The sequence below is a fragment of the Triticum aestivum genome, chromosome 3B, assembly GCF_018294505.1.
Source record: "Triticum aestivum cultivar Chinese Spring chromosome 3B, IWGSC CS RefSeq v2.1, whole genome shotgun sequence".
NCBI lineage: Eukaryota > Viridiplantae > Streptophyta > Magnoliopsida > Poales > Poaceae > Triticum > Triticum aestivum.
The window spans coordinates 3,484,838-3,497,744 of NC_057801.1; the positions used below are offsets into that span (position 1 = coordinate 3,484,838).

General features: G+C 43.7%; 1 protein-coding gene across 1 annotated transcript; it reads left to right on the forward strand.

Moving 5' to 3' along the window:
• On the forward strand, positions 1 to 8,517 carry LOC123068176 (paired amphipathic helix protein Sin3-like 3). The gene is made up of 23 exons (XM_044490659.1): positions 1 to 401; positions 737 to 997; positions 1,127 to 1,298; positions 1,392 to 1,490; positions 1,605 to 1,763; positions 2,238 to 2,544; positions 2,893 to 3,026; positions 3,165 to 3,240; positions 3,344 to 3,373; positions 3,460 to 3,701; positions 3,811 to 3,965; positions 4,047 to 4,174; positions 4,276 to 4,530; positions 4,633 to 5,253; positions 5,353 to 5,438; positions 5,814 to 6,470; positions 6,559 to 6,659; positions 6,760 to 6,898; positions 6,981 to 7,133; positions 7,291 to 7,454; positions 7,548 to 7,659; positions 7,749 to 7,926; positions 8,054 to 8,517. The coding sequence occupies exons 1-22, from the start codon at positions 298 to 300 to the stop codon at positions 7,896 to 7,898; spliced, it is 4,305 nt and encodes a 1,434-aa protein (XP_044346594.1). The 5' UTR covers positions 1 to 297; the 3' UTR covers positions 7,899 to 7,926; positions 8,054 to 8,517.
• Positions 8,518 to 12,907: the final 4,390 nt, after the last annotated feature.

Genomic DNA, 12,907 nt, shown 5'->3' on the forward strand with positions numbered 1-12,907 from the left:
CTTCCGTCTCACCCCGCTGCGCTGCCTCTCTCGTTCCCCCACCCTCCAAGCGATTGCCTCTCGCGCGCGCGCTCTTCGCCGTCGCCTCGCCGTATCGCGCTCCGTCTCGTGCTCCGGCGAGGAAAGGCTGCTCCTTGGGGTGCGCGTGCTCGCGTGGTGCGGGCAGATCCGGCGCCGGAGGAGGATCGCCGCGTCCGGGAGGCGGTGAGGGAGGAATCGGCGGCGGTTTGCAGCTTCGGTTAAGGGGAGGAGAACAGGAGGAGGAGGAGAGGCCGCTCGGTGCATGGTGGTGGCCTGATGAAGCTCTCCAGGGAGGACGCGCTCGCCGCCGCCGGGTCGCAGCCCAGCAAGCGCATCAGCACCAGCAGCACCGCCGCCGCCGCCGTCGCCCGATCCGATCCGTGAGTAGCCCCGCCGCCCGCCGACTCGCCTCTCCGGCCGTCGAGTTCGAGGGGGTTCGGTTTTTTTTTTCTTCCCCTGTTCCTCTTATCCGCTTCGGTTTCGAGCTCTTTTTCGGGGTGGGTTTCGTGCTTGACGGGGTCGCCGGCGGGGCGAAACCGAAGTAATCCTCGCCGATGGGGAGGAATTCGGGGCTGGTTCCGGTTTCGGCCCCGAATTCGTGCTCCTCCGTCCCAATTCGAACTCGCCGCCGCCCAAAAATGGTGTTTTGGGGGGCCGGCGGGGCCTCCGCACGGTTCTGACCCTGCGATCTGACGGTTTGGCCTCTCTCGTGCAGGTCGCCGCCGCAGCCCATGCCTCCGGCGGGGTCGGGGTCGGCGCTGGTGCCGGCGCCGCCGCCCCAGGCCGTGGCCGCCCTGCCGGCTCAGCCCTCCGGCGTGTCTGGGGCCGCCACTGCTGCCGCCGCCGCCGCCGCCGGCCAGAAGCTGACGACCAACGACGCGCTCGTCTACCTCAAGGCCGTCAAGGACAAGTTCCAGGACAACCGCGCCAAGTACGAGGAGTTCCTCGAGGTCATGCGTGACTTCAAGAGCGAGAGGTTGTCTGCTGCTCCTTCTCCCCGCCGGATCCATACTTATGTTTCCCAAATAATAATTCCCCCCCTGGGGCGGCATACTGAATTACTGATGTTTCTTGTTGTCTGAAATGCTGTGATTTTCGGCCGCAGGATCGACACCAACGGGGTGATTATCCGCGTCAAGACCCTCTTCAACGGGTACCCTGAGCTGATCCTCGGGTTCAACACCTTCCTGCCCAAGGGCTTTGCAATCAGGCTGCAGCAGGATGAGAAGAAGCCCGTCGATTTCGCGGAGGCCATCAACTTCGTGAACAAGATAAAGGTATAATAAAACACATAGGCTGATCTATCAACATTTAAAGGTGTGATGTATGTATGCACCGATCCGCGACTTTAACTGCCTCCCCTTGTACAGAGTCGGTTCCAGCGTGACGAGCATGTCTACAAGTCTTTCCTGGACATTCTCAACATGTACCGCAAGGATAACAAGTCCATCCAAGATGTTTACCATGAGGTGCCCATTTCCTTTCTTTTTTGCTTGTTTCATTTTATCTTATTCTTCTTTCATTACGTCATTGCCTCAAATTTTTGCCTGAAACTTACTCTTTAACACGTCTTTTTTTGGCAGGTTGCTGTGCTGTTCAGCGACCACAAAGACTTGCTCGAAGAATTCCAGCACTTCTTGCCTGATACCTCAGCGTCTCCACAAGCAGGGACCGCTCCAAGAGGCGGCTTAGTTAAGCGGGAAGCTCTAATGCCCCCTGCTAGTAGGGGTCACATTGAAAAGGTATAAATCACATGAGGGTTGTTTTGTAAGCTTCATTGGTGACCGGCTAAATAGCTGGCAGAAAATAGTGGCATATATTGCAAGGAAAGTCGCCTGATGTGTACCTGAATTCTAATATTTCCTAGAATTGTGGGGTAAAAAACGGCTGTTGCTGCTTGCCATTTTCTAATGAGTGAAATACACTTCACGTCATGCATACACGGCTTTCATGTAGGTGAAAAATGCTTAGATGTTTAACAAACGCTGCTTCTTAAATTTTGCATGATATTTGGTGTATTCATCAGCTAGTTCTATTTCTGTTAACTAAATATTGGAAACCAAGTTATTTTAACGTTCTCCGTTGATGTGATCGGGCTGAGCTGAGGTCAACACGATACCAATCATATGTATTATCACATTACACATGTTATTGCAACCATAAGGTAATTATTGTATACAGTAGCCTGATCTGTCATCTTATGTCTCATTCCTCAGCCTAGGGCTTTTCCATCTCATACCGACCGTGACGCCAGTGTCGATCGTCCTGACGTGGACCATGATCGCCAAAGACAACGGGAGAAGAACAAGGAACGCAAGGCAGAAAGAGATAGAAGAGAATATGATAGAGATGAGAAGGATGTTGAACAAGACAGCAAAGAGCTGGATGTTGGCCAGCGGAAGCGCAAACCTTTTCCAAGCGCAAACCTTGCAGGTGCTGAGGCACACCAAGGAAGCCACCCTGAGATTCATGGAATTAATAGTGCCTCTGCTTCATCTTATGATAACAAGGATGCGTTAAAGAGTAAGTTTCTCCGAATTAGCAGTAATAAGTAGATAAATATCTGTTCAGTATGGCAGTTTTGTTGCTTTACATCCACTTCTCATCATATGATCAACAGAATGCAACTTTGTTGCCTTAAAATGTGTGTCCTTACAGAAAGTGTAGCACCTGTTGCATAATATAGTCAGTATTCAGTTCCAGTGTAGCTTTCTCGTGTCTGTGTTAGATATTCAGAAACAATGTGCATATGTGTCTACTTGGTGTTTTTAATTGCTGAATATAGTCAATATCTTCTTTATATCTGTACAACTCTCGTGTGCTTTCCACTTTCATATTACTTACATCCACTAATTTTCCTTGCAACATTAGGTGGATACACACAGGAGTTCCATTTCTGCGAAAAAGTCAAGGAGAAGCTGGAATATGATGCTTACCAGGAGTTCTTGAAATGTCTTCACATATACAGCCAGGAAATTATTACGAGAAGTGAACTGAAGAACTTGGTGGGTTTCTGTTGGACTTGTGCTTATTCAATATTTAAACTTCAGTTGCTTCACTAAGTATGCTTAAGGATCTTTCCCTTATCTGTTTGGTCTTAATTAGTGATACGTGACTCATGCATATCCTCACTGATTTTGCAGGTGAGCGATATACTACAGCACTACCCAGATCTTATGGATGGATTTAATGAATTCTTAGAACATTGTGAAAATATAGGTACGTTGCATACCTAATGCATATCGATGACCATCTTCAGGATTTACATCACTTCTTCTGAATTTCATGTAATTCTGTCTGGTTTTTTCTTCCCACTCTGCAGATGGATTTCTGGCTGGTGTCTTCAGTAAAAGTATGTGCTATTTGCTTCAAACTTTGTATCCCCCTTTTCTAAACCATTTTGAATTTTCTTCTTAACACTATTTATCTGAATTGAAGAGCAACCTGGAAGGCTAATCAAGACAGAGGATAAAGAAAGAGATAAGGAGCATGAGAGGGAGGATAGGAACAGAGATCGGGACAAGGAAAGAGAAAAGGAACGGGAAAGGCTACATCCAAAGGAAGGTCCTAGCCAGAAACCCTCGATTGTCAAAGAGAAGTATCTATGCAAACCAATATCAGAGCTTGATCTCTCAGATTGTCAGCGATGCACTCCAAGTTACCGGCTTCTACCTAAAAATGTAAGATAATGTTGCTTCCGCCGTTCTTTTTCATGCTGTGTTTCATACGGGTAACATGTGGTTTCATTTTTTTTGTTTCATCTAACATTTGGTTTAACCTTGTTTTCAGTACCCAATGCCTCCGGCAGGCAACAAGACTGATCTTGGTGCCTCAGTTCTTAATGATCACTGGGTGTCAGTGACATCAGGGAGTGAAGACTATTCCTTTAAGCATATGCGTAAGAATCAGTATGAAGAAAGTTTATTTAGATGCGAAGATGACAGGTATGTATTATCCCACGTAAACTGCTCTGTTTGTTGAATCATCTATTGCTGCTGGCTACAAATCGATCTGAATGTTTCCAGGTTCGAGTTGGACATGCTGTTGGAATCAGTTAATGCAGCAACTAAGCGCGTCGAGGAGTTGATAGAAAAAATGCAAGATAACTTAGTAAAACCAGAAAGCCCAATACGCATCGATGAGCACTTAACTTGTAAGTACACTTGTGTTCAGTGTATGTTGATGCTGTTTCGTGATGCTTGAACTGAATGGAGCTTGACTAGTTGTTCTGGTTTATCAACCACTGCTTTGCAGCTTTGAATTTAAGGTGCATTGAACGGTTATATGGTGACCATGGTCTGGATGTGATGGACGTTCTTCGAAGAAATGCTAGTGTTGCACTGCCTGTTATCTTATCCAGGCTAAAACAAAAGCAGGAGGAATGGTCAAGGTGTCGATCAGATTTCAACAAGGTCTGGGCTGATATTTATGCCAAAAACTATCACAAGTCACTTGATCATCGCAGTTTCTATTTCAAGCAGCAAGACTCGAAGAATCTCAGCACAAGATGTATGTACACCTTGTATATATACATGCAATTTTTTCTTATGGCTCCAGCCTTGCCTAGCTAGTTGCCTAATTTCACTTGATTCTGTTTTGTTGCTTGTGTAGCTCTAGTGACTGAGATTAAAGAAATTAATGAGAAGAAAAGAAAGGAAGACGATGTTCTCATTGCTATTGCTGCTGGAAATAGGCGGCCTATAGTTCCCAATATGTCATTTGAGTATGTAGATGCAAATATCCATGACGATCTTTATAAGATCGTCAAGTACTCATGCGGAGAAGTCTGTGGCTCGGACCAACTGGACAAAGTGATGAAGATTTGGACAACTTTTCTGGAGCCTATTTTGGGCATTCCGTCTCGATCCCACGGCGCCGTGGATGCAGACCTAACTAAACCCAAGTCTGGCATCACAAAATCTGGTATTGCAAATGTGGCGGAAAGCAATACTACTTCTCTAGATGGAGTTGCCGCCCAGCAAGGCCATGGTGATGAAAGCATGCAACAGGAACAAGCACCATCAGCTGTGGCTAGATTGTCCAGGTTAGTGAAAGGAGTTGCAGCAGACTCCCAAAATGGTTCCCATGATGCAGATCGAACTGCTCGTCGAGATGAGGAAGCATCAAATGCTGCACTAAATGAAGTATCTGCAGTAAGCACCCAGAACCTGCCTACCGAGAGATCAGCAGGACAACATAGCCATATGAAGGGAAACTCTGAAACTACGCCAGGTTTGCATTTCTGATAGCTGGATACTTTTTTACTTGTTATAATCTATAACTTGATTAGGTCTATTTTTGCCAGTTCTAACGATTTGTCTTGCCTGCTAGGAGTGAATGCATCTAAAAGTTCACATGCTGGAGTTAGTATGGCTGCCGGTGCCAGGGCTGGCCATGAAGTATTACCATCTACTGAGGTATATAACGTCTTGTGAGCTCAATTTACTCCCCACCTTTTTGTTAAATACGCCAGGACTTCCAATGAAGTATTACCGTCAGTTCACATGCTGGAGGTCGTATGGCTGCTCATGCCAGGGCTGGCATGTTTTTTCTTTTTGTTTTTATAAGGGTTGTTTTCCCATTCTTGTGTATCTTCCTTTTCTCCTTTTTGTTGGTGTCTTTTGCTGCTTTTCCCCCGCCCATTTTATCTGTCTTCTGCTCTGTTAATGACGAAGCTTGGAATGTTTGTGCTTGTGTTGACTGGTATCCGTTCATCAAAGGCAAAATGCACATTAATCTTTTTTACCCATAGATTCATCCAACACCATGCTCATATGTTTCTTTGTCAACAGGGTGGAGAGACTGGCAAGTCGGGATCATCTTTAAATGGTGGGGCAACCAGCGAGGGTACCAAAGGGCGCCTATTTAACGAAGCTGCTGCGTCCCACAATACTTCGAAAGTTGAAAGAGAAGAAGGTGAATTATCGCCTAATGGAGATTTTGAAGAGGACAACTTTGTTGTGCCTTTCGAAGATGGTGCATCTAAAACAAAGGAAGGCTCTACAAGCAGAACATTCAAGGTTAGACCCGGTCAGGTGGAGCCTCATGCTGAGGCAGCCGGCGAGAATGATGCTGATGATGAGGAAAGCACTCAAAGGTCTACCGAGGACAGTGAAAATGCTTCTGAGGCCGGTGAAGATGCGTCAGGAAGTGAATCCGGTGATGGTGGGCACGGTTCTCCTGAAGATCATGACGAGGAAGAAGATATGGATCATGATCAGGATGCGAAGGCAGAAAGTGAGGGTGAGGCGGAGGGGACGACCGAGACCCACGACGTTGAAGGAGGAATGTCATTACTCGGAATATCATTGCCTTCATCAGAACGCTTTCTGTACTCGGCTAAACCACTGGCCAAGCATGTGCCCACATCTTTACATGGCCGGGAAGACAGATCGTCACATGTATTTTATGGGAATGATTCGTTTTACATCTTGTTCAGGCTGCACCAGGTGAGCTTTACAAGTAGTAGTATTGGCCCCATATATGTGTTTGCACGTGCTCGCTCTCCTTTGCTAAACTAACTTATCAATTTTCTAGATGCTGTATGAAAGACTGCTTTCAGCAAAGACGAACTCTTCAAGTGCTGAAAAGAAATGGAGAACCTCCAAGGATACAAACCCCCCTGACCTATATGCAAGGTAATTAATATTGCTTTTTTTTCCCGAATTGTTCAGTTGCTTATACCATACCCTGTCCATCTGTATGTACGGCCGTAATTGGTCTGTCATTTTAATGAAGGTTCATAAAGGCACTCTACAACTTGCTTGATGGCACTTCTGATAATACCAAGTTTGAGGATGACTGCCGTGCTATTATCGGGACCCAGTCATACGTTCTCTTTACTTTGGATAAACTGATTTACAAAGTTGTTAAGCAGGTAAGTTGAGTGAGCCATCCCCTGTTTTATTATTCACTCTGGGTTGGCTGCAACATTCATTCATTTACTTCCATGCCATCAGCTTCAAGCTATAGCAACAGATGAAATGGACAGCAAGCTTCTCCAGCTTTATATGTATGAGAAGTCAAGATCCCCTGGGAGGTTCTTTGATCTCGTCTACCATGAAAACGCCCGTGTCCTGCTCCATGATGAGAGCATGTATCGGTTCGAATGTGTAAGCCTCATTCTACCTTGCATAGTACCATGGTTAACTACCTTGCATAAAGATAATGCTGTTCCGTTTCTGTTGCAAATGAACTGGTTTGCTTGTACTGCAAATTCGGTAATTAATTGTCCTGGAATGATGAATTTAATTTTCTCCCAAATTACAGTTCTCAAGTCCAATGAGGTTGTCTATTCAGCTGATGGAGTATGGCCATGAAAAGCCTGAAGTGACTGCGGTATCCATTGAGCCAAATTTTGCCTCGTATCTTTTCAGCGAGTATCTGTCAAATTCGTCAGGCACGATGTTGCCTGAAGGTGTCTTCCTTGGAAGGTATCCACCCACCCCTACACCCCACAACCAAATTGAAGCTCCTGATTACGTTTCTCCTGTCCTAATCCATTATTTCACAATATGTTCTTTCAGGAATAAGCGAAAACATTCAAATGATGGCGAGCCTTCGGATTCGTTGAAGGCCATGGATGGCATCAAAGTTGCTAATGGTCTTGAATGCAAGATATCCTGCAAGACCTCTAAAGTACTGTATCTTTATTTAATTCGGAATTCCATGCCTTCAGTTCTACCTGGATATTATACTATATATAGCTCACAATGCCATATATGCAGGTCTCCTATGTCCTTGACACCGAAGATTTCTTGTTTCGGTTGAGAAAGAGGAGGTTTTCACCTGGTGGAAATGTGGCCGACAATTCGCCGACCTCCAAAAAATATGATCCAAAAGTGCAGCGCTTTCATTTATTTCTATCCAAGCCTTAAGAGGGCCATAGGCAAAAAAAAAACATTGGTAATTCCGCTATGTTCCGATCCCTTCATTACTTTTTTTTCCAGCTCAAGAAAGTGCTATTCCAGACAAAATTGCATGATTTTTGTATAACAAGGCATTGATTTCTTTTTTGTCCCGCGCCTTGCAGACATTGTATCCAGATCAGGAGATGCTGCTGGGGTTGCGACCGCCTTGCTCTTGCTTCGACAGTGACAAGAATAATAATAATCAGCTGGCCGCTGGATAGATGATATATATACCCGGTAAATACAGCAAAGCAAAGCATGTTAGGGCCACCTCAGCCAGCCTTAGGCCGCGCTGAAAAAGATGTGTGTGTTTGTAAATATGTACTGGCAGAAGAAGGATGTTTTTTGTTCTGTTAACCTGTTACCTGTAGTGTCTTTTTGGTCTTTTAGAAGTGATGATCACCATTTGTTGATGCTGGTATAGGTCTCTTGTTATGTTTCGTTTTTCCGGTTCAAGATATGTAGCCTTGGTCTGTTAAATGCAACAATTGCAACAGTCATTGTTTTTAAATGCGTCATCGTCTGTGACATGATTATGTTTAGTGTGCTATAATGTTTTGAGCTAATGATTCTAACCTTTGAGTTATGCTGTTTGGTTGTCTGATGATGACCTTGCCGTTAATGGCTGCACAGTTATGCTGTATGGGTACTACTATCTTCAGTTGTTGAGTTGATTGTTTGAACTACCGGGGTTCTAACTTGATACTATTTTGGAAGGATTGAATTTATAAATTGGTTGCCTAAGTTCATGTTCATTATGATTTGCTTTTCTCCGAAGTTGTCTTTGTAAGATTCACGAAGTTCCTTTTTTTCTTAATATATCTATTGAATCACATTTACCGACCAAAAGACAATTTGATGCACATGTGTTTCCTTTTACTTCTTACTTTACGATGCTTAAAATATGCATTACTCTCTTCATCCAATAATATAAAAAACATTCTTATATTGTGTAACGGAGGGTACAACTTGCAAAAATGTTCTTATATTATGAAGCAGAGGGAGTACAAAATAAAATTAAAAGTTAGAGAGGTGTTCATCAACGATGAATGGTTTCATCTTTGTCACTCTTGTGATGATACTTCCATGGCCGGGATCCTCACGGCTAGCTGATTGATGACGCCGAACGCTAAGGCTGGCTGAGCTTGTAGTGTCTGGAAGATGCCTTCATGTATAGCCTGTCGCCTCGCATACCAGATAGCCCATAATGTGATAGATAACAAGACAGACTCCATAAAATTAGCTAGCGTTGTAGGCAACGCTTTCTAGGACTCGCATGAAGTAAGCTATGGACTTGGGGACCTCCTATATGGCGCGTGGGGCGCTGGGAGGAGCGGTTGCGAGCACCCCACGCGCGCCCGTTTGGGCGGCCGATGTCTGACCACTCTATTTTTTTTTCTTTTTTTCGCTTATTTTTTATTTACATAATTCATGAATAGAAAAGGTTCCATTTTTTTACAAAAATGTGCATATTGAACAAAATATCAAGAAATCATAAAAAGGTTTCTGAATTCAAAAAAACTTTATGATTTACATGAATTCAAAAAATGTTCACTAATTAAAAAATGTTCACGAATTTAAATATTGTTCATCAAATTAAATTTTTTTCAAGGTTACAAAAAATGTTCACGTTTTCAGAAAAAACTTTTGTGAATACAAAAAGTGTTCACCTGTTCGAAAATGTTCACTATTTCAAAAAATTATTCAGAATTGCAAAAGTTCACAATTTCGAAAAATGTTAATGATTTTTAAAAAAATGTTCGTGAATTTGTAAAAAATATTTTAACAATTTCAAAAAAGTTTTCCGCAAAAGGAAAAATAGAATACAAAACAAAAAACACAAAAGAAAACATGGTCGGCGGCAAAAAAACTGGGGGACCTAGTGCCATGGGCCGGCCCAAAAGGCGCGCAAGGGAGCTTGGGGTGGGGGGGGGGGGGGTGGGGGGTGCGCGCTACAGCGCTAGGGGGCGCCCTACCCGCCATAGACTCGCCCCAAAACGGCCGCCGAGCCTCGAATTTTTGTCCAAAAGGACCACCAGTAGGGTGAAATTGACCAAAAAAAATCACCTTCAGATCAGATTACCAGAAAAGACCACCTGAACCGTGGCGGCAGGCGCACCAGCTGACATGTGTTACCTACCGCCTTGTGCGGAGGCGGCAGCCCTTGCCACCATAGGGTCAGGCGGTACACGGTGTGTAACAAGCCCAGGCGAAAGACAATAGAACGGGATCGGCCCAGGCGACATGCACATGGCCACACGGCCGCTGTCCCCAGTATGTTTTTTTTGGCAATCCCGGCCCAGGCTGACATGTGTTACCTACCGCTGCACATGGCCACATGGACAATAGAATTTTTTTTTTTGACGGGATCCATTTAATATTTTCTTTAGAATTCATTCGTACAAGGTTTCATAGGAAAAAAATTTATCAATTTCAATCTCATGTTATAGCCATTGATGAGGAAATCCTTAACTGGTAGCTGCTCGGTTGGCTGGCGAATAGGGGATTAATAGGCTAATCGGCAAGTTAATCAATTAATCGGACGATTTATCATTTTATCGGCTACTCGGTGACCCTACGAGCAGGGATTAATCGACAAGTTAACTGCTTAATCGGGTGAATTGTTGAACAGGGGTTATAGCATTACACCCCGATGATTGTCTACAGTAGTCGAGTCGGTAGTGTTGAGCTACTAGGATTCTAAATTTTTAGGTTAATAATTTTTCTAACTCAACAATAACTATTTTCTTTTTGCGGGTGAAACAATAACTATTTTATTCCGAAGGCGAAACTATTTCTGAATGAAATACCTCATTCAGAAAACCAGGGCAAAGCAAATTATAAGGACAGTACTCGAGCTAAGAGAATGAAGTGCAGACTTGTATGCAGCCTTCTATTTGCTTCCAAATATAAATGTGAAACCTCTCTCAAAAGAAAATGTAAAACCCTGGAATTAATACATTGTAGTCTCATTTCTCGCATAATATGCAACACTACATACCGCGATTGCTTGGCAATCAGTTTCCATGCAAACCTTCTCATAGCCCTTATCGCTTGCCAAAATTCAAGTTCATTGTTTTTAGATTCACCAACTTTAGTAACTTTTTTAGCTTCGAAAGACAATCGGATGTATACTGTGTGCTTTTCATTCAAAGAGGGGTGGCAATCGGGAGAAAGTTGAGAACATCTTGACTATTGATCATAACTTACCTTGTGATCAATTGAATTCTCGCTAACCAAACGGGGGAACATCTCTCTCAAATTCCCACAAATAATGCCCATTAGCCACCAAATAGGTAGGGGATTGCAACTAAAATGAGTCACCCATGTCCAGTTTCTCTGCAACTCCATCCTCTAAATTCTCTTTGTTGCCAAGCAGCACAAGATATAATATTTTGGCTCCTTATATTATTCTGGTGAATAAGAAGAAGATATTTGCACAGAGTTGCTTCTCGTGGAAGTACAGATTCACTTCCGCGAGAACCATAGCGGTGCTTCTCAGAAACGGAAAAAATGTGTTTCCACAACAAGCATAGATTTGCTTCCAACGAAGGAACATATTTGCATCCGTGAGAACCACAACTTGCTTCTGAAAAAAAAAACAGTGCTTCCTATGGAAGCACCTATTTGCTTCCGCGAGAAGCACAACCATGTTTCTTAGAAATAAAAACCACAACCGTGCTTCCAGCTCTGGTTGGTCTTCCCTTTTTTCGCCATCTGTATTTTTCAGTTGTCAGTTTTTGCATTTTTTGTTTTTATCTGTTTTTGTTTTTTTCTCTTATTTTTTCTTTTTAGTTTCTTTCGTGAAAAAAGTTTGTCGAAACCAATCAACATGTGATCTAGTTTGTAAGATCTCGACGCGAGAAATCCAATGGTGAAAACAGTTCTGAATTTGGACAACATGATTCAAATGATAAAACATTTTGAATAAATGAAACTACGAAAAAAAGAAGTCTCATGTTGCTGACAAATGGCGCACACCACTTGTCAGCTCCCGAGATGGTGGGAGTGACCTTTACATGAGGTAGTTCTTAACTAGTGATTTCACCTACCACGCCTCACTTGTAGTGAGTAGGTATTGGCCTGACCTACTAACCACTTCTCATCATCATTGCCTATGTTTTTTGTTCACATTATTATTGTTCACGTACATCCTTTTACCTTTTTATAATAAAAGCAGTTTACATAAATCTCAAAAAGTGTTAATCTTGCCTTTGGAAAATGTTAAACATGCATAGAAACATGTAAAAAAAAAGTACAAAATGTTGACCATGCGCACAGAAATGTTAATCATGTGCAGATTTTTTTTGGGACATCTATAAAATGTCATGTGTTTCAAGAAAAATGTACGAGTGTAAAAAATGTACATGACATTTAAAAAACGTGTAATTCAAAAAATGTGTTGTGCATTTAAAAATGTTTGTATAATGCAAAAAAAGAAATTCATAGTTCATAAAAATGTTTCAACTTGTATTCGACATATGTTTGACATGTATTCAATAAAACAATATTCACAATATATTTTCGTAAGCTTTCGGGTGCAACAAGACAACAACCGCGGCAAGGTGCTTTGCCGCGGCAGAGCCACCACCGTGCGCCCACGCTCCAGCACATCCGACGACGTGTAGCCGCAGGATCGTTCCTGACGCACGTGGCGGGTGGTTGTGCAGCCAAGCGGTGCGAGGTGGCAAGTGGAGATGACGAGAAGGCCATCGTGGCAAGCGATGGCGCCCCTAACGGTCGCTTTTCTGCACTGTTTGGGCGACGCGGACGGACATTAAATGCTCTTGTCCCCTGCCGTCAGAGTTAGGTAGGATGCACTGTGGATAGCGGTTGTACCAACCACCCTTTTTACATTTGTACCCTTGCCTGCGTTGCCACCTGTCGGTGACCCCTTTAGCCTATAAAAGGAGGCCCATGCGCAACGTAGGGGGGGGGGGGTTCGACTCTTTCGAAACTACAGAACGCTCACGCTC